Source organism: Odocoileus virginianus, chromosome 15, assembly GCF_023699985.2.
Source record: "Odocoileus virginianus isolate 20LAN1187 ecotype Illinois chromosome 15, Ovbor_1.2, whole genome shotgun sequence".
Lineage (NCBI taxonomy): Eukaryota > Metazoa > Chordata > Mammalia > Artiodactyla > Cervidae > Odocoileus > Odocoileus virginianus.
This window is the reverse complement of record NC_069688.1, coordinates 50,622,370-50,643,758: the sequence shown is the minus strand read 5'-3', so window position 1 is coordinate 50,643,758 and position 21,389 is coordinate 50,622,370. Positions and strand designations below refer to the sequence as shown.

General features: G+C 37.9%; 1 protein-coding gene and 1 pseudogene across 11 annotated transcripts in view; one reads left to right on the top strand and one right to left on the bottom strand.

The window, feature by feature from the left end:
- The first annotated feature begins 200 nt into the window (after positions 1-200).
- VPS13B (vacuolar protein sorting 13 homolog B) overlaps positions 201-21,389 on the top strand; it is a 780,541-nt gene continuing 759,352 nt past the window's right edge. For 5 of the 11 annotated variants that reach the window (XM_070477338.1, XM_020914637.2, XM_020914641.2 and 2 more), the window contains exons 1-3: positions 205-302; positions 748-928; positions 17,079-17,222. In XM_070477338.1, coding sequence (XP_070333439.1) covers positions 782-928; positions 17,079-17,222 — 291 coding nt within the window. In that variant the 5' untranslated portion in view covers positions 205-302; positions 748-781. Of the gene's footprint in view, positions 303-345; positions 489-747; positions 929-17,078; positions 17,223-21,389 lie in introns of those variants that run through there. The other 6 variants (XM_070477342.1, XM_070477344.1, XM_070477341.1 and 3 more) reach the window with 4 other exon arrangements.
- On the bottom strand, positions 6,831-7,185 carry LOC110151302 (ATP synthase subunit g, mitochondrial pseudogene; annotated as a pseudogene).

The following is a 21,389-nucleotide window of genomic DNA, read 5'->3' as shown; positions in this document are numbered from 1 at the left end:
GGGTCCGCCCACCTCCCCCGCACAATTCCTAGAGCTTGGTCAGAGCGACAGCGGGGTCGGAGTGGAGGCGCGGGCTGGCCGAGCGAGCGCGAGGGGTCCCCTCCTAGAAGACGCACTGCACGGGGTCTAGGGTCTGAGAACCCTGGTCTTGCCTCGGAGTCGAATGCCGGCGGGGTAGGAACAGTTCCTTCCGCGCACCGAGCGCGGCGCACCCGGAAGTGGCGCGGTACGGGCGCTGCGCCGCCTCCGGAGGCGGGTGCCAGGTACCGGGAGGTGGAGGAGACGCCACGGTACTTTCGGGCGTGAGTGTCAGCCGAGGGCGCAAGACGGGTAGAGGCGGGAAGCCGGCCTGGTTCCGCGGCGGTACATGCGGCCGGGTTCCGGGGGCCAAGGGCCTCCCGGGGTGCCTGGGCTGGCTAAAGGACTGCCGCGGCCGAAGGCGAGCCCGGTTCCCTTCAGTTCCCACTGCCGGGACCAGCTTTCTTCAGGTCACTACCGCCTCCTCCTGCCGCTGCTCGCCGGGCGGGTTGAAGGGAGTCGTTGTAATGAGGAAGGCGCTGCTGTAGAGCCCACTTGAGTTTTCTCTGCTTCTGGGAGAAGGCGAGCGGCCGCTGTGGCGGTGCGGGTGGGGGGGTGGGGCTCTTGCTTTTCGGCCTCTGAAGCCCTTCCTGAGGAATGCTTTTTTCCCTCATGAAATGCACCACAGACTTAATTCCCTCTCATGTTTCTGTCTTTACCTCCTTTCAGCTTCTGACATTGTGACTCCTGTGTACCTTAAAGGATGCTGGAGTCGTATGTGACTCCCATTTTAATGAGCTATGTGAATCGCTACATCAAGAACTTAAAGCCGTCAGATCTACAGCTTTCGCTATGGGGTGGAGATGTGGTTCTCAGCAAGCTGGAGTTAAAATTGGATGTGCTGGAGCAGGTAAGCGGTGCAGCTGTCACGGATTGGAAACATTTTCAGCCTGTTTAGAAGTAATCTGGTCTTTCCTGCACTTTGATTTTATGCTTTAAAACCTTCGTTTTTCTGGTGATGTATTTAGGGCTATCTTGAAACTAGAGACTCTCCTTTTCAGAATTTTTTTCTTTTACGGTTTGTTGCTAGTGATGGATTGTTAGAATCGTAATCCCCCAAGTTGCCGCAACAGAAAAACCATTTCATTGTTCTTGTCAGAATTCTTCCCCCATTTTACTCAGTTCTTAAACATTACCGAATATGCTAATTTACACTGCTAGGATTCTAAATGATGCTGGAAAATATATTCCCTTTTTCCCTTTTGGGGAATTAAGGGTCCTGAAGACAACAAGGTCAGATCTTGAGGAAAGTTCTCTTCTTGGGAAAGATGACTTTACCCACGGAATCCTCAGAATATTGAGTAGACAGATAAAGATCGAAAATGCCAGCATAATTGAAAAGTTCTTTCTTAATCACTTTTTAAATTTTCTTTTTAACATGAGAACGGTCTGATGCGAATTAACTGTAGCTTCAAAGTTTATATATTTATTAGGTCACTTAAGTACATTTATTATTAACATGTCAGGTACTTCTATTAGCCTTGAGAATACACAAGTTATCTCTGGAAACTTGAGGAGTCAGAGACCAACTTCTTTTTAGGAGATAAGGGAATTCACACCCATGGTGATGTTATTAATAATTTTTGGTTATATCCCACTGCTTTCTCTATTGTTGAATAATCTAGAGTTAACACTGAGAAATAATATTCTTGGTTTCTTCTCTGTCCTCTCCAAGATTGATTATCTTAATATTTTCATTGTTTTTTAATGAGCAGAAATCCTAAGCATACAGCTTATTTTTTGCATATTGGTGACACCTTTGTAACTACTGTCCAGATGGAGAAATAAAATATTTCCGGCACTCAAAAAAAGCTCTCCTTGCTTCTTTGTAATTAGTAGCTCCACCCCTAAGACAGGTGATTGCTGTTCTGACTTCTGTCAACACACAACTTTCTTGAACCTCTTCTTGAAACTTAAGTAAATGGGAATCACTTGTGTTTGAATTCTTTTGTTAACATTGAGGCTAAGGTTGACTCAGGTTGTTGCATGAAGGATAGTTTATTCTTTGTATTGCCTTGTTGTATTCCATTGTATAAAGATTGATTTTACCTGTTTTATGTATTTATTTTCCTTTTGATATACATTTGGATTTTTTTCTACTTTTGGCTTTTATGAAGAAAGCTCTTATGAACATACTTGTATTGGACGTAGGTGTTTAAAACCCTTAGAAGGCAGGCATATGTTTAACTTTAAATACTGCCAAATAGTTTTCTGGTGTGGTGGTGGTTTGCTTATACTAAGTTGCATCCCACTCTTGCAACACCATGGACTGTAGCCTGCCAGGCTCCTTTGTCCATGGGATTTTCCAGACAAGAATACTGGAGTGGGTTGTCATTTGCTTCTCCAGGGGATCTTCCCAACTTTACATTCTCACCAGTTATGTGTGGGAATTACAGTTACTTCACCTTTTTGCTGTTATACAATGAGTTTGTTATTTTTAGCTTTTCCATATAGTATGGACAGTTTGTGTATCTTTTTTTGGCGAAGTGTCTGTTCAAGTCCTTTGCTCATTTAAAATTTTTTTGTACTTGTTACTGAGTTGTAGGAGTTATTTATATATTTTGGGTATCAGTCCCATATCGGATACGATTTGCAAGTATTATTGCCCACTGTGGGTTGACTTTTGACTCTATTGATAGTGTCCTTTGAAGAACTAAAGTTTAAAATTTTTTTTCTTTTTTTTTCCATTTATTTTTATTAGTTGGAGGCGAATTACTTTACAGTATTGTAGTGGTTTTTGTCATACATTGACATGAATTAGCCATGAATTTACATGTGTTCCCCATCCCGATCCCCCCTCCCACCTCCCTCTCTACCCGATCCCTCTGGGTCTTCCCAGTGCACCAGCCCCGAGCACTTGTCTCATGCATCCAACCTGGGGTGGTGATCTGTTTCACCCTAGATTATATACATGTTTCGATGCTGTTCTCTCAAACCATCCCACCCTCGCCTTCTCCCACAGAGTCCAAAAGTCTGTTCTGTACATCTGTGTCTCTTTTTCTGTTTTGCATATAGGGTTATCGTTACCATCTTTCTAAATTCCATATATATATGTTAGTATACTGTATTGGTCTTTATCTTTCTGGCTTACTTCACTTTGTATAATGGGCTCCAGTTTCATCCATCTCATTAGAACTGATTCAAATGAATTCTTTTTTAACGGCTGAGTAATATTCCATGGTGTATATGTACCACAGCTTCCTTATCCATTCGTCTGCTAAAGTTTTAAATTTTGACAAAGTCCAACTTAGAATTTTTTCTTTTGATTCCTGGGCTTTTGGTGTTATATCTAAGAAATCATTGCCAAATCCAGTGTCATGAAGCTTTCACCCTATGTTTTCTTCTAAGAGTTTTATAGTTTTAGCTCTCATGTTAGGTCTTTGATTGCTTTGAGTTAATTTTTGCATATGATACAAGTATCCAAGTTTGTATGTTTTTGCATGTGATTATTCATGGGTTACTTAGAAGTGTGTTGCTTAATTTTCAGACATTTAGGGAATAGCTGATTATCTTTCTCTTATTGATTTCTAATTTAATTCCAAGTGTTTAGTATGTTCCCTGTGATTTTGATCCATTATAATTTGACTCAGTATGTGGTCATGAATTTTTATTTTTGGAAATATTTCATGTGTAATTGATGAGAGATATGTATCGTATAGTTTTCACCTTCTTCTATAAATGTCAGTTGCTTCAAATTGGTTACTTGAGTTCTTCAAATCTTATAAATCCATTAAGATTTTCATTGTCTGCTTGTTCTCTTAATTACAAAGAGAGGTATCTTAATGGTTAACACCTCCAACTATGATTGTGAATTTTGTCTACTTCCCTTTTGTGAACATTCACTTTATATGTCTTGAAGTTACATTGTTAAGTACACACAGGTATAGTATTTTGATATCTTATTTTTCAGTTTACTTCAGTTGCTCAGTCGTGTCTGACTCTGCATAGTCTGCAGCACGCCAGGCCTCCCTGTCCATCACCAACTCCCGGAGCTTACTCATACTCATGTCCATCGAATCGGTGATGCCATCCAGCCATCTCATCCTCTGTTGTCCCCTTCTCCTCCCGCCTTCGATTTTTCCCAGCATCAGGGTCTTTTCCAGTGAGTCAGTTCTTTGCATCAGGTGGCCAAAATATTGGAGTTTCAGCTTCAACACATCAGTTCTTCCAATGAATGCCCAGCACTGATCTTTAGGATTTACTGGTTGGATCTCCTTGCAGTCCAAGGGACTCTCAAGAGTCTTCTCCAACACCACAGTTCAAAAGCATCAATTCTGCACTCAGCTTTCTTTCTAGTCCAGCTCTCACATCCATACATGGCTACTGGAAAAACCATAGCTTTAATTAGACGGACCTTTGTTGGCAAAGTAATGTCTCTGTTTTTTAATATGCTGTCTAGGTTGGTCATAGCTTTTCTTCCAAGGAGCAAGTGTCTTTTAATTTCATGGCTGCAGTCACCATCTGCAGTGACTTTGGAGCCCCCCCGAAATAAAGTCTCTCACTGTTTCCATTGTTTCCTCATCTGTTTGCCGTGAAGTGATGGGACTGGATGCCTTGATCTTAGTTTTCTGAATGCTGAGTTTTAAGCCAACTTTTTTCACTCTCCTTTTTCACTTTCATCAAGAGGCTCTTATATTTGAATACACTTGAAAAATCATTCTGATATGTGTCCCTCATTCACTCTAGTAGTTCTTGCCTTAAAGTCTTTTTGATTAGAGAAGCAACGGAAATAAGTTTTTATAAAGATCACAAAATGGATATTTGACTTACTAGCATCTACCTTAAATTATTATAACATTCTTACCATTTTCTCAGTAATCTTACAGTAGTTTAACTGCATGTACCCCCATTCTCTCCTGCCTTTATTTGGTTTTGTGGTCCTTGTTTTTGTTTGTTCAGTTTGAGTTAGCTTATTTAGTTTGTTTTTCTGCTGTCTTCAGGTAGAAGCCTCGGTTATTGATTCAGGATATTTCTCCTTTTCTACTATAGGCATTTACAGCTATAAATTTCTTTAGCTGGCTGTATCCTGTACATTTTGGTATGTTGTGTTTTCATTTTCATTCAGTTCAAATGCTTTCTGATTTTCCTTGAAATAGCAGTGTATTTTTGCAGTTGTTGGATGGAAATGTTTTATAGCTGTCAGGTCAAAATTGATTGACAGTATTTTTCAGGTCTTCTCTATATTTGTTGATTTTGTCTGTTTTTCTGTTCATTGTTGCAAGTGAGGTATGCAAGTTTCCATGATTAGTGTTGTCATTGTTTAGTTGCTAAGTGGTGTCTGACTCTTAGTGACCTCATGGACTGCAGCACGCCAGCTTCCCTGTGCTTCACTGTTTCTTGGAATTTGCTCAGATTCATGTCCATTGAGCCGGTATTGCTATCTAACCATCTCATCCTCTGCCATCCTCTTCTCCTTTTGCCTTCAGTCTTTCCCAGCATCAGGGTCTTTTCCAGGGAGTCACCTCTTCACATCAGGTGACCAAAGTGTTGGAGCTGCAGCATCAATTCTTCCAATGAATATTCAAGGTTGATTTCCTTTAGAATTGACCGGTTTGGTCTCCTTGTAGTCCAGGGGACTCTCAGGAGTCTTCTCCAGTACAGCAATTCGAAAGCATCAATTCTTTGGCATTCAGCCTTGTTTATGGTCCAACTCTCACGTCTTTACATGACTACTGGAAAAACCATAGCTTTGACTAGATAGACCTTTGTTGGCAAAGTACATCTGAGCTTTTTAATACTGTGTTTAGGTTTGTTGTAGCTTTTCTTCCAAGGAGCAAGCATCTTTTAATTTCATGGCTGCAATCACCATCTGCAATGATTTTCGGAGCCCAAGAAAATAAAATCTGTCAGCTTCTACTTTTCTCCCTTCTAGTTGCCATGGAGTGATGGGACCAGATGCCATGACCTTAGTTTCTTGAATGTTGAGTTTTAAGTCAGTTTTTTCACTCCTCTTTCACTTTCATCAAGAGGCTCCTTTAGTTCCTCTTTGCTTTCTGCCATTATGGTGGTATCATCTGCATATGTGAGGTTGTTATTTCTCCCAGCAATATTGATTCCAGCTTGTGATTCATCCAGCCCGACATTTCTCATGATGTACTCTGCATGTAAGTTAAATAAGCAGGGTGACAACACAGTGAGCTTGATGTACTCACATCCCGATTTTGAGTCTGTCAGTTGTTTCATGTGAGGTTCTAACTGTTGCTTCTTGACCCGCATGCAGGTTTCTCAGGAGACAAGTAGTGTGGTCTGGTGTTTCCATCTCGTACAGAACTTTCCAGTTTCATCCTTTCATGGTCACAGTCAGATCCTTTCATGGTCAGTGCAGGAGAAGCAAATGTTTTTCTGGAATTCCCTTGCTTTCTCTGTGATCTAGTGAACACTGGCAAAATTTGATCTCTGGTTCCTCTGCCACTCCTCTGTTGTTTTCAAGATTGCACCTATGTACTGCATTTCAAACTCTTTTGTTCAAGACTATGAAGACTACGTGATTTCTTCTAAGGGATTCTTTCCCCCAGTAGTAGATACAATGGTCATCTGAATTAAATTCGCCCATTCCTATCCATTTTAGTTCATTGATTCTTAAGATGTTGATGTTTACTCTTGGCATCTCTTGTTTGACCATGTCCAGTTTACCTTGATCCATGCAACTAACATTCCAGGTTCCTATGCAGTGTTATTCTTTTTTTTTTTTTTCTGATACATTGTCTTATTTTATTCAAATAGTAGTCTGCTCACACATGGTCCAAGAACACTTGAATAATAAAGCAAGTATAATCACATGTTAAAAATTGGTCTTTAAACATCATAGCCAATGATGCCACGCTTGCCTATGATCTCGCCAACATAAAACCACATCCACACCTCAGTGGCCACCAAACCATTCAGTAGAGCTTCCTTAACAGTGAGCTGTTTGAAGCTACCGGTTTTAGCACTGTTGATAATTTTTTTCAAGCTCTGAATTGCTGTAGGGATCTTAGCAGGGGTTGGAGGAACCAGCTCAACCTTGGCGTAGTACCAAAACATGGCCAATCGAGGCTTCGAGTAAATCACAACAGCGTTGACCAGTGCCGGGCCCTCCTCCATGAGGTTACGGACAAACTGGGCCATGGCCCTAGGACAGAGAGCCCGTCGCCCCGACTGTGCAGTATTATTCTTTACAACTTCAGACTTTAGTTTCACCACCAGACACTTCCACAACAAAGTGTTGTTTTTGTTTTGGCTGAGCTGCTTCATTCTTTCTGGAGCTACTAGTAATTATTCTCTGCCTTCCCCAGTAGTATAATGGACACCTTCCAACCTGTGGGGCTCATCTTCTGGTGTCATATCTTTTTGCCTTTTCATACCGTTTATGTGGTTATGGGGCTTTCCTGGTAGGTCATATGGTAAAGAATATGCCTGTATGCAGGAGACCCAGGTTCAGTCCGTGCATTGGGAAGATCCCCTGAAAAAGGGCATGGCAACCCACTCTAGTATATTTGCCTGGAATTTCCCATGGACAGGGGAGCCTGGTGGGCTGCAGTCCATTGGGTCACAAATAGTCAGACATGACTGAATGACTTTCACTTATGGGGTTCTCATGATCAGAATACTGGAGTGGTTTACCATTCCCTCTGCCAGTAGACCATGTTTTGTCAGAACTCTCCACTATGACCTGTCCGTTTTGGATGGCCCTGCGTGGCATGGCTCATAGCTTCATTGAGTTATGCAAGCCACTTTACCACAACAAGGCTGTGATCCATGAAGGGGATTAGTGTTGGATTATTTCTTTTTTCACTTTTTATATATTTTGGGCTTTATTTCTTTGCTCATATATGTTTTATATTTTCTGTTATAAATATTTATTGGTGTATAGTTTATTTACAATGTTGCATTAGTGTCAGGTATATAGCAAAGTGATTCAGTTATACATATATTCATTCTTTTTTAGACTTTTTACCCATGTACGTTATTACAGAATATTGGGTAGAGTTCCCTGTGCTATATAGTAGGTTCTTTTTGGTTATCTGTTTTATATATAATATTGTGTTTATTTTAATCCCAAACTCCTAATTTATCCCTACCCCCATGTTTCCCCTTCAGTAACTATAGTTTTTTCCAAAATCTGTGAGTGTGTTTCTGTTTTGTAAATATTCTGTTTTGTATATACTTTCTTCTTGAATTGACCCTTCTATCATTATTAAATGTCCCATGTTATCTTTAGTAACAGTTTTTTTCTTAATATCAATTTTTTTCTGATAATAGTATATTTGGGCTTCCCTGGTGGCTCAGTGGTAAAGAATCCACCTGCCAGTACAGAAGATGCTGGTTTGATTCCTGGGTCAGGAAGAGCCCCTGGTGAAGGAAATGCAACCCACTCCAGTGTTCTTGCCTGGGAAATCCCATAGATAGAGGAGCCTGGCATCCCACAGTCCATGGGATCGCAGAAGAGTCAGACATGTCTTAGAAACTAAAAAACAAAACAGTAGTGTAATTAATCTACCTCTCTTATGGTTACTGGTTGCATGAAGCATCTTTTGTTTTTCCCCCTCTGTACATTGCATTTTAAACTGTCCTACCACTTATGCCTTGTATTGTATTTCTTGAAGCCTGGTAACATACTTTTTTTACTGGAATGTTATTTGGCTTCAACAACTCTTTAATAAAAATTTCATCCGCTTAATAGTATTTTCAACCTATGACTGAGATAAACTTATTTGTTTTTTTGGCCCAATCCTGAAGCATGGAGAATCTTAGTTTCCAGGTCAAGGCTCAAGACTCACTCTCCCTGCAGTGGAAATGCAAAGTCTTAATCCCAGGGAAGTCTTGAGGGATGAACTGTTTTTAATTGTTCGTAATACTTACTTGCATTGGAGAACAGTCATATGAAAAACAGGGGAAAATGCTGCTGGAAATTAAGACAGTAGAAATTAAAATTCTCTATATGCCTAAAATAGAATACTATTTCCCTAGATAGACAGAAAATATGGTGATTTGATGTATTCAAGCAAGAAACTGGATCACATGGCTTCCTGGGATCTTGTTTATTATTATTTTTTTATTATGGTATAATAGACATGTAGTACCAGGTGTACAATGTAATGATTTGTATGTGTTGCAAAATGGTCACCGAAGTAAGCCCAGGTAACATCTGTCACCATCCATAGTTTAAAATTATTTTTTCTTGTGATGAAAACTATTAAATTTACTCCTTATACCTTTCAAATATGATATACAGTATTATTAACTCACTATGCTATACGTTATATCCGAGGACTTTTAAAATTTTGTAACTGGAAACTTGTGTCTTTTGACTACTTTTACCCACTTCGTTCACTTACCACCTTTTGCCTCTGGTAACCACCAATCTGTTGTCCTTATGTATATAGAAAAATGATACATTAAAATGAAAAACACTTTTTTTTCATTTGCAGTCTATTTGTGTTTTCAAATCCAAAGTATGTTTCTTCTTCTCAAAAAAAAAAAAAAGTATGTTTCTTCTTGAGAGTATATAGTTGAATCTTACTAGTTTTTAAAAACCCAGTCTGACAGCCTTTGCCTTTTGATTGAAATATTTAATCCATTCTCTCTTTGTTCATGATTTGTTTCTACCATTTTGCTATTTTCTTTGTGTTTCATGTCTTTTTTGTTTCTCTCATAATCCTTTGCTGCCTTCTTTAAGATTAATGCTCAGTTCAGTTCAGTTCAGTCGCTCAGTTGTGTCTGACTCTCTGTGACCCAGGAATCGAAGCGCGCCAGGCCTCCCTGTCCATCACCAACTCCCGGAATTTATGCAGACTCATGCCCATCGAGTTGGTGATGCCATCCATCCATCTCATCCTCTGTCATCCCCTTCTCTTCCTGCCCCCAGTCCCTCCCAGCATGCTAATTTGAGATTAATGCTAACTTTATTCCGTCAAAATAAAGAAATTTCTCCATTATAGCTTCATTTCTTTTCCCTCCTTTGTGGTGGTATTTCTACATATATTGCATCTCTATGTTATAAACCTAATATCAGTGTTAAATTGTTTTTTGTAATTGCTGTTTTTAAAAAACTTTTTTGGCTACTCTGGGTCCTTGTTGCTGCACTCGGGCGCTCTATAGTTACCAGGAGTGGAGACTGTTCTTCATTGTGGTGCACGGTCTTCTCATTGCAGTGGCTCCTTTTGTAGCAGCACAGGCTCTAGAGGTCTAGTTCCGGCTTCAGTAGCTGTAGCGCGCGGTCTCAGTGGTTGCAGCACACGGGCTTAGTTGCCCTCGGTCATGTGGGATCATCCCAGATCAGGGATCAAACCCATGTCGCCTGCATTGACAGGCAGATTCTTAACTACTGTACCACCAGGGAAGCCTAGTATCTGCCTTTTGTTTGTTTGTTTAAAGGAAATGACTTGCTGCATCGAGTCTTGTGGCACTTGGGCTATTCGTTGCTGTGCCTGGGCTTCTCTAGTTGCGGTGCGTGGGTTTCTCCATTGTGGCACTAGGTCTTAGTTGCACCCTCCTCCCTGAGCCCCAGCATGTGGGATCTTAGTTCCCTAACCAAGGATGGAATCTACATCCCCTGCATTGGTAGATGGAATCTTAACCACTGGTCTGCTAGGGAAGTCCCTGTTACTGCCTTTTGAAACAGAAGAAAAAGAAGTAATAATACATTTATGCTGTCTTTTAATAATCATCTATATAAATACTTTTATTAGCACTCTTTGCATGGCTTGGGAGTTACATTACTTCCTTTTGACCTGAAGAACTTCTAGTATTCTGTTACAGAGAATTACCTGAAACTTGATTTGGGTATTCCTTCATTTTTGAAGGTTAGTTTTGCTAGATACAGGATTTTGGATTGAGAGTTAGTTTTCATTTGTTATTTAAATATGTCATGTATCTGCCTTCTTGTCTTTACTGTTTGTAATGAGAAGTTAGCTTTTAACCTAGATCCCTTATAATTATACAGTAGAAGTGAGAAATAAATTTAAGGGACTAGATCTGATACACAGAGTGCCTGATGAACTATGGATGGAAGTTCGTGACATTATACAGGAGACAGGGACCAAGACCATCCCCAAGAAAAAGAAATTCAAAAAAGAAAAATGGCCGTCTGAGGAGGACTTACAAATAGCTGTGCAAATAAGAGAAGTGAAAAGCAAAGGAGAAAAGGAAAGATATACCCATTTGAATGTAGAGTTTCAGAGAATAGCAAGCAGAGGTAAGAAAGCCTTCCTTAGCCATCAATGCAGAGAAATAGAGGAAAACAATAGAATGGGAAAGACTAGAGATCTCTTCAAGAAAACTAGAGATACCAAGGGAACATTTCATGCAAAGATGGGCTCAGTTAAGGACGGAAATGGTATGGACCTAACAGAAGCAGAAGATATTAAGAAGAGGTGGCAAGAATACACAGAAGAACTGTACAAAAAAGATCTTCACGATCCAGATAATCACGATGGTGTGATCACTCACCTAGGCCAGACATCCTGGAATGTGAAGTCAAGTGAGCCTTAAGAAGCATCACTATGAGCATAGCTAGTGGAGGTGATGGAATTCCACTTGAGCTCTTTGAAATCCTAAAAGATGATGCTGTGAAAGTGCTGCACTCAATATGTCAGCAAATTTTGAAAACTCAGCAGTGGCCATAGTGGATATAGCATAAAATTTACCATCTTAACCATTTTTAAGTGAGCAGTCATGTTAACTATATATACATTATTGTTCAACAGATTTCTAGAACTTTCCATCTTCTAAAACTTTGCTTTGTACCCATGAAACTACTGCTTCCCTTTTCTCTCTCTCCCTGGCCACCACTGTTCTACTTCTGTGTCTAAGAATTTAACTACTTTAGGTACCTTTCGTAAGTGAAGTTAGATAATATTTGTCTTTTTGTGACTGGCTTATTTAACTTAGCACGATGTCCTTGAGTTTCATTATATATTGTAGGATATAACAGTTTCCTTTTTAAAGACTAAGTAATACTTCATCATATGTATATTCCACATTTTCTTTATCCTTATCTTTCAGTGGACATCAGGTTGTAGTAACCTCTTGACTATTGTGAATAATGCTGCAAAAACATAGTTGTAGGAGTCTGTTTTCAGGATCCTGCTTTCGGTTTCTTTTTTAATGTGTACTCAGAACTGAGATTGCTGGATTATATGGTAACTGTTTTTCATTGTTTGAATAATCTCCATACTGTTCTCTATAGTGGTTGTGCCATTTTACCTTCTCAGCAACAGTGCACAAGGGTTATACATTCTTTATCTACTTACCACACTTTACTTTCTGTGGTGGTGGGGTTTTTTTTTGGTTTGTTTTTGTTCTTGTTTTTTTTTTTTTGATGGGGCCTTGCTAACAGACATGAGATGATGTATCATTATGGTTTTTAATTGATTTCTGGCTGCGGTGGGTCTTGGTTGCTGAATGCTGCTTTCTCTAGTTGAGGCGGGAGCAGCGGAGGCTGCTCTGGCTGCAGCGTGGGCTCCTCACTGGGGCGGCTTTGCTCTTTGCAGCACACGCACTCTGTAGTTGTGCCTGGGCTTAGTTTCACTGCAGCACTCGGCGTCTTCTCGGACCAGGGATGAAACTCCTGTCTCCTGCATTGGCGGGCAGACTTTTAACCATTGGGCCACCAGGGAAATCTGCCATTGTGGGTTTTTTTTAATAACTTTATTTATTTGTTTTATTTTTGCCTTTGCTGGGTCTCTGTTGCTCCGCAGGCTTCTCTCTAGTTGGGGTGAGTGGAGGCTGCTCTCTAGTAGTAGTGCACGGCCTTCTCATTGCAGTAGCTTTTCTTGTTGCAGAGCGCAGGGTTCAGGGCACATGGGCTTCAGTAGTTGTAGCATGTGGGTTTAGTTGCTCCTTGGTCTGTGACATCTTTCCGGACCAGGAATCAAACCCGTGTCTCCTGCATTGGCAGGTGGATTCTTTGCCACTGAATCACCAGGGAAGCCCTGTCATTCTGGTTTTGATTTGTATTTCTCTTAGTAATGATGGTGAGCATTTTTTCCTCTTTGTTGGCCTTTTGTATGTGGTTTTTTTTTTTTGTATGTGTTCTTTTGATAATTGCTATTCAAGTCAATATCTCATTTTTAAAATTTGATTTTTTTGTTGTTGTTGAGTTGTTGTAGTTCTTTATATAGTCTAGATTTTAAACCCTTAGCAGATACATAGTTTCTGTTTCTCCCATGTGATTGCCTTTCTGTTTTGCTGAGTGTTTTCTTTGCTTTCTGGAGGTTTATAGGTTTGATATAGTCCTATTCATCTATTTTGGCTTTTGTGCCCTGTTACATTCATTTTTAAAGTATCCCTTTTTTCCCTGTGAGGATATTTTGTAATAGCCTTTCTACAATGTGATTTATGAGAGCTATTCAATTCCTTTGTGCAGCCATATTCTGTTTTAGGGATGCATTGTTTTCCTGAGTAGTTCCAAGTAAATAAAATATTTTTTTTTTCCAAGTAAATAAAATATTTTTAAGTTGTACAGTATATTTTAAGAATGAAAAAGAGTGAAAAGAAAATCATTTCTTTTAGCTACCTTAGGATGACCCACTTATTTTAACAGTCAGCATTTTCTTTTGCCTTTTATAAGGCATAAATGTTCCCATTTATTTATCACAACAACTCTGAGATGAGGGAATGGAGATGATCTTGCTTATAGTGAGTTGATTAATAAGTGAACTTCAGTTGAATTACCAGCATGGGCCATGTGTTTCAAAATTCCATGTTTTAATATGGAATATTGTCCCTTGTGAATAGTGTTCAGTTAGTCATTCAGATAGGATTAGTAGTATCCTGGTGATAACAAGGTCTTGAGTTTGGTTTAGGTGTAGTGTTCAGTTAGTCATTCAGATAGGATTAGTAGTATCCTGGTGATAACAAGGTCTTGAGTTTGGTTTAGGTGTCTTTTAACTTGTAAGAAAATCCAATTTTTCCCATAGATTGCAAGTTTTGGTAGCCATTTCACAAATGTATCGTTATACAACTCAGGGGTAGAGATGGAAATGTCATTGAAACATTATCCAAATGAATGTATAACCAATGGAAGTGTACTCGTTGCTCATAAAGGAAGTTAGATGTAGTGTAGTTTTGTTAAGAGCAAGGGTTCTAGCATAATAGTTTCCAGCTTTGAGTCATGGCTCTCTAAGATGAGTTATTTTTGAAAGTTATTTGACCTTTCTGTGCCTCAGATTTTGGAAATGTCATTGAAACATTATCCAAATGAATGTATAACCAATGGAAGTGTACTCATTGCTCGTAAAGGAAGTTAGATGCAGTGTAGTTTTGTTAAAGAGCAAGGGCTCTGGCATCATAATTTCCAGTTTTGAATCATGTCTCTCAGATTTTTTTAAGGCATAGAAAGGTCAAATAACTTCCAAAAATAACTCATTGAAATCTATAAAGTGGGTATATTAGTATTTACTTTTTGGGGTTCTTACAAAGATTAAATATTGCATGTGAGTAAAGTACTTAAAACAGTGCCTGGTACAGTAAGTGCTCATTAACATGGTATTCATTATACACACTGATCAAAATATAATCTCTCCCATTGATCAGTGCTTGAAGAAATTACCACATCTTTAAAATTAATGAAATATTGAGAACTGTTAAAAAATTTGTGACATTCTGTTAGAATAGTAGAAATATCAATAGATTTTTAGTATTCTCTTCAATAAGCTTGTTGGAGACATAAAAGAGGCTTATACATTTGTAGTAATAAATATTTACTTTTATAATCTTTATTTTATAAATAAATCTTTTATAAATCTTTATTTACTTTATATAAATCTTTATATTGATGCCCTTTGAGGAAGACAGTGTCCTAAGCACTTTATGTAAATTTATTGATTTAATCCCTAAACACACTACTATTATACAGTTTTACAGGTAAAGAAATTGAGATGCAGAGATGTAGTATAAGTTGCCTCTTGTCATTGTATCATAAACCCACAAGTGGATTTATGCTGGCTCCAGATTTATTGGTCTTAACCATTTTGCTGTACTGTCTGTGTATGTGTGTTTAGCTACATTGCTGCTGTGTTGCTAAACCAAGGTGGACACTTCTTGGATGAAGGAACAGCTTATTATTTAACTTTCACAAATAGAGTTACAGTAATGTGACTGAAATACAGTCTAAATGGAATTTCTTATTACTTTTTTTTGTTGGTTTATAACATTTTATCTGAAGGTGAAACGATTTAGTATAAAGTGGTTGTGGTAACCTTTGTGTTTTCATTTCTAACCTTTTAAATAATGAAACAGTTATAAAACATTTAAAATTATCATATAGTTTCCGGGTATAATCTTCAGGTAAAGTTCTATACTTTTTTTTTAAACTTGAGCACTGTTTATTTTGTCAGGTCATTCTCCTGTCTTTAATTCTGGTCCCCTCTTTCATCTTGCCTTAAAATCCTGTTCTGTTATCATTTCCATTTAGCAAAATAAGAAACAGAGGCCTTGACAGGTTAAGTGCCTTATTAAATGTAACGTGCACAATAAGTTTTTGTGGCTCATCAGTAACTGTATAATTTAGCAAGTTATTTGATGCTGCTTTTTTTTCCATTTAATTTTCTTTTTTTTTTCATTTATTTTTTATTAGTTGGAGGCTAATTACTTTACAATATTGTAGTGGTTTTTGCCATACATTGACATGAATCAGCCATGGATTTACATGTATTCCCCATCCCGATCCCCCCTCCCACCTCCCTCTCCACCCGATCCCTCTGGGTCTTTCCAGTGCACCAGCCCTTAGCACTTGTCTCATGCATCCAACCTGGGCTAGTGATCTGTTTCACCCTTAATAATATACATGTTTCGATACTGTTGTCTCGAAACATCCCACCCTCGCCTTCTCCCACAGATCGATACTGTTGTCTCGAAACATCCCACCCTCGCCTTCTCCCACAGAGTCCAAAAGTCTGTTCTGTACATCTGTGTCTCTCTTCCTGTTTTGCATATAGGGTTATCATTGCCATCTTCCTAAATTCCATATATATGTGTTAGTATACTGTATTGGTCTTTATCTTTCTGGCTTACTTCACTCTGTATAATGGGCTCCAGTTTCATCCATCTCATTAGAACTGATTCAAATGAATCCTTTTTAATGGCTGAGTGATATTCCATGGTGTATATGTACCACAGCTTCCTTATCCATTCGTCTGCTGATGGACATCTAGGTTGCTTCCATGTCCTGGCTATTATAAACAGTGCTGCGATGAACATTGGGGTGCACATGTCTCTTTCAGATCTGGTTTCCTCGGTGTGTATGCCCAGGAGTGGGATTGCTGGGTCATATGGCAGTTCTGTTTCCAGGTTTTTAAAGAAATCTCCACACTCTTCTCCATAATGGCTGTACTAGTTTGCATTCCCACCAACAGTGTAAGAGGGTTCCCTTTTCTCCACACCCTCTCCAGCATTTATTGCTTGTAGACTTTTGGATAGCAGCCATCCTGACTGGCGTGTAATGGTACCTCATTGTGGTTTTGATTTGCATTTCTCTGATAATGAGTGATGTTGAGCTTGATGCTGATTTTTGATGAACAGTAATTCCCCGAATTTTTTTTTTTGTTATATGATGAAATTTATTGCTTTTTATATTTTTTTAAATTGGAGGATAATTGCTTTATAATGTTGTATTGGTTTCTGCTGTACAACAGTGTAACCCAACTCTAAGTATATATCTATATCCTCTCCGTCTGAGTTTTCCTGCCACCCCACTGCATCCTCCCCAACCCCACCCCTCTAGGTCATCACAGAGCGCTGAGCCTAGTTCCGGGCGCTGTATAGTTGCTCCCCACCCCACTCCTCCAGGTCATCACAGAGCGCCGAGCCTGTGAGCTATATAGTTGCTCCCCACTCGCTAGCTGTTTTACAGGTGGTAGTGTATGTATGTCAGTGCTACTCTCTCAGTTCATCCCACACTCCCTAGAATATTTTTGTGTTGGAAATTTTGTTTCTCTTTTCAGAAAGTATTTTGAATATTAGAGTGAAAAAAAATATTAAGCTCTTACTAAATTTTATTTAATGTTTTGTGTTTTAAGGAATTGAAATTACCATTCACTTTTTTAAGTGGACATATTCACGAACTGAGGATCCATGTACCATGGACAAAACTGGGTTCAGAACCGGTGGTAATTACCATCAATACAATGGAATGCATTTTGAAACTTAAAGATGGAATACAGGTAAGAAATTATTGAACCTAGTTGTTTATGTTAACCAATTAAAATACTTTATTTTTTGGGTTCTGTGTCTTCATTGGTGTGAGTCAGCTTTCTCTAGTTGTGGCGAGCCGGGGCTACGCTCTAGTTGTGGTGAACAGGCTTCTCATCGTGATGGGCTTCTCTTGTTGTGGAGCCCAGGCTCTAGGGTATGTGACCTCTAGTAGTTCCAGCTCCTGGGCTCTAGAGCTCAGGCTCAGTATTTTCGGTATGTGAGCTTAGTTGCTTAGCTGCTTGTGGGATCTCATTGGATCAGAGGTCGAAACTGTGTCTCCTGCGTTGGCAGGCAGATTCTTTACCACTGAGCCACCAGAGAAGCCCCGACCAATTTAATGGTTATTAGTAATTGTTATTTCTTTAACTTTTGGAATATGCCAGCTTTTACATAAACAAATCTTAGCTTATACACTTAACTTTTTTGTTTTTTGCTTCACTGGGTCTTTATTGCAGGCTCAGTAGTTGTTCCACGTGGGCTTAGTGGTCCTGTGGCATGTGGGTCTTAGTTCCCCTATCAGGGATCGAACATACGTCCCCTGTACTGGAAGGCAGACTCAGTCACCAGGGAAGTTCCACATTTAATTTCTTTTTTTAACATACCTATGAAAGTAACATAATTAATTGCAAAAGGGTTTTCTTAAATTTGGATAAAACATCCTAGCAGTTATTTTCATATTAATCTTACTTAATCTAGTCATAGCCTTAGTAGGGATTATGCTTATTGCTTATTACCTATAAGAATTGGGGCCTGATTGTGTTCAATTTTTAGGTGAAGGTTTTTGAAGTTTCAGAGGATCTGTATGATTTTTATTTCCTTACATGACATTTCTAAATGAGATGAAAAGTTCTGAAGTTATATTTTGAGAAGATGAAAATATATTGAATTTACCTTCATACTAAATTTCACTGTATCTTTGAAATTTTGTCATTAGAAACTGATGTTTTGGACTTACTTCTTCTCTGACCCATGTTACATTTCATTTCAGTGTTTGTTTGTTGTTGTTGTTGTTGTTAAGGTATAATACTGATTTTAAGGAGTTTGTATGAAAAATTTTCTAATTTAGGAAGCAAACAGGTCTGGACAGCAGCATGTTGTGATGGATTTTTTCACTTTTATTCTGCGTAAAAGTAGTGTCTTAGTCTTTCATTTTTATTACTTAACCCATATTTAATTTCCAGTTTTAAGGCTTTCTAGAACCAAGTGAATTGATGAGTATTGTTGAATTTTAATCTCTGTGAAATGACTTAAGGCTATTTATAGATTGGTAAGATCATTTCCTACTTGAAGTAGATAACTTTGAGTGTCATATGAACTCACTGGGCTCAAACTTTTTTTTCTTTCTGTGAAATCTCTAATTCTGAACCTTTATTTTCCAGTTTAACATAACTAATGTAATTCTTGAAAATAAGTGTATCAGTGTTGTACTCTCATTAAAATTTATTTTGTGAACTTTAAATATATGAGATTGATTTGGGAATCTGTAGATAGTTATATGCAACAGAGTTTTATTTTACATTTTATATTTAGTAATACTTAAATGGTTCTTAATCATCATGTTCTTGAAATTTAATTTTTTAAAGAAGTCTGGACTTGGTTATACTACCCCTGCAGTGTTCCATGTTTAAGTGGAAAAAAAATCCAGACACTTAAGTATTTTTTCAATGGGAAGGTGGAACTTTCAAGGCCAGATGTCCCATAAGAAACACATTTTAAAAGAGGCAAATTACAACTAATTATAGAGGTTTCAGTAAAAGATTTGTAACACATGACTTAGCGTAACCTAGAACTAATATTTGATATTGGATCATGCATATGGCTACTGCAGGAATGATCAGATTTCCTGCTTGTGTGGTATTTGATACTTGAATTTTGTGGTGTGTACAGCAAAAGGTCAAGTGTCATGAGTGTAAACCACTCTCAAAACAAGTATTTTTTAACAGATGTTTAAAATTTTGAGCTTGAAAGGAGTTTTGAAAATTGCAGTTGACATTTGAACAAATTATTCAGCAGTGTACACCCCTGGAGAGTTGTGCTTCAGTTTACGCTGATGATTAGAATTATTATTATTATTATTTTTTTTTACTGTGCCTTGAAGTATGCAGGATCTTAGTTTCCCAACCAGGGATCGAACTCCAGGCATCTGCAGTGGAAACACAAAGAGTTTTAACCACTGGACCACCAGGGAAGTCCCTGGAGTTAATTTTTTAGTGAAATTATTATAGAGGAAACATTTTAAAATAGTTTATTTTCCTATTTTAAGCTTTTATTAGTATAATAGGAAATTAAGTTAAAAATCATATATGTACTAGTAAAATTGAGTAATCCCATATTTGATTTATATTATTTCTAATTATTACAAATGCATAATGAAGAGAGTTACTTTCTAAATAAAATTAACATGGGATAGTAGGTAAAATGAAGGGGCCTTTTAGAGTTACAGATATGAATCTGTTGAAAATACTATTAATGTATGAGAAAGTAATAAAATAAAATTTGAAAAAATCTAAGGTTTATTTAGAAATCATTATAAAAATATTGCTAAATTTCTTGATAAAAAGGCATGTGCAATTTGTAAAGTTCAATTAAATTCTAACATTTGTTGATTTTATTTTAACCTGTCAGTGCACTGAAAAGCATTGCAAGATATATAATCTCTGCAAACTACTTAGGAAAAAAGATTTATAATTGTGACTCCAGTGATAGTTATACTGCCTTAACATGTCTCTGTGATCACTTTTAATAATAGAGTTTTTTTTTTTTTTTTTTGATGTGAAGGTGACTAAGTTGTGTGTTAGGTAAAGTCATCTTTATGTTCACTTAATTATTTTAATATATTGATATTTCACTTAGAAAGCATTATTTGCCATTCACTCTGAGAGACAGGTCTGTGTTAGTTATACTCACCTTTAGATCCTGCAAATTTGAACTGTTTTTATTTTTCTTTTTTGGACTCAAGACACAGAATTTGATTCATGACACGTCATCACTAGTGATCCAGGTCTGATTTGTTTGTTTATTTAGCTATCTTTGTCCACTCTAGTCTAAAAAATACTTACGGAACCAGCATACAGCTCAAGGTTGAAAACCTTACCAGTAATTTACATTGAACTATATGCTCCTCTTCTTTTGCATATTCTTGTTTATCTTCCATGGACCTCATCTGTAAAATAAGACTTGCTACATAGTTGTTTTATTTAATTGTGTATGCTTTCTCTGTTCATTGTGTTTATAAAAAAAAAAAAAACTCCTTCAATCTAAAGAAAGTAGTCTATTTTTCTTTTTTTGAGTAGTCTATTTTTAAAGTACTTCTTTATTCTGCTCTTTGTGCCACCTAGAAAGTAAAATTTCAAAATCTTTTGACTATTAAATGTAACTATTTGCAAGGCTGTTTATGTAAGTGATACTTGCTATTCCTAAAAGAAAAAAAAATCTTTTGAATCTAAATCAAAACTTTAAGATGCCATTTAAAACGAGATAAAGAACTAGGATTTTGGTTAATGTATGTGCTTTTAAGTCCTGGTTAGTGCTTGGAGTTACAGAGCAATCTTGCCTGTTCTCTTTACTTGAATGTTTTGATGCAGTGGAAATTGGTTATTGGCTTAGATAGTTGCTAAGAGAATAGAGGAGTATCATATCCTGTCCTTGAAGCCTGTGCACTATTAAGTAAGAGGAAGTTTTGGTAAGGCTATTAACAATATTTACATGTCTTTTTTTTTTTTTTTTTTAACACTCTGATTCTCTTATCTGAAGCTAGATTAATCTGGTTGACTGCTGCTATGGTTTGAATGTCCCCTCAAAATTCATGTGTTGACATCCTAATCCCTAAAGACAGTGGTATATTAAGAGGTAGGACCTCTGAAAATCATGAGAGTGGAGACCTCATGAATTGAGTTAGTGCTTTTTAAAAGAGGTTTTAGAGAGATCGCTACCCCTTCTGCCATATGAGGACACAGTGATAACCAGATAAAGGGCCCTCACCAGACCATGTTGGCACTTTGACCTTAGACTTCCTAGCCTATGAGACGTATGAGAAATAAATTTCTGTTGTTTTTTAGCTACCCAGTCAGTGGTGTTTTGTTACAGCAGCCCAAATAGACTGCTACCTTTTCAGAAATTAAGGAAGAACTCAGAAT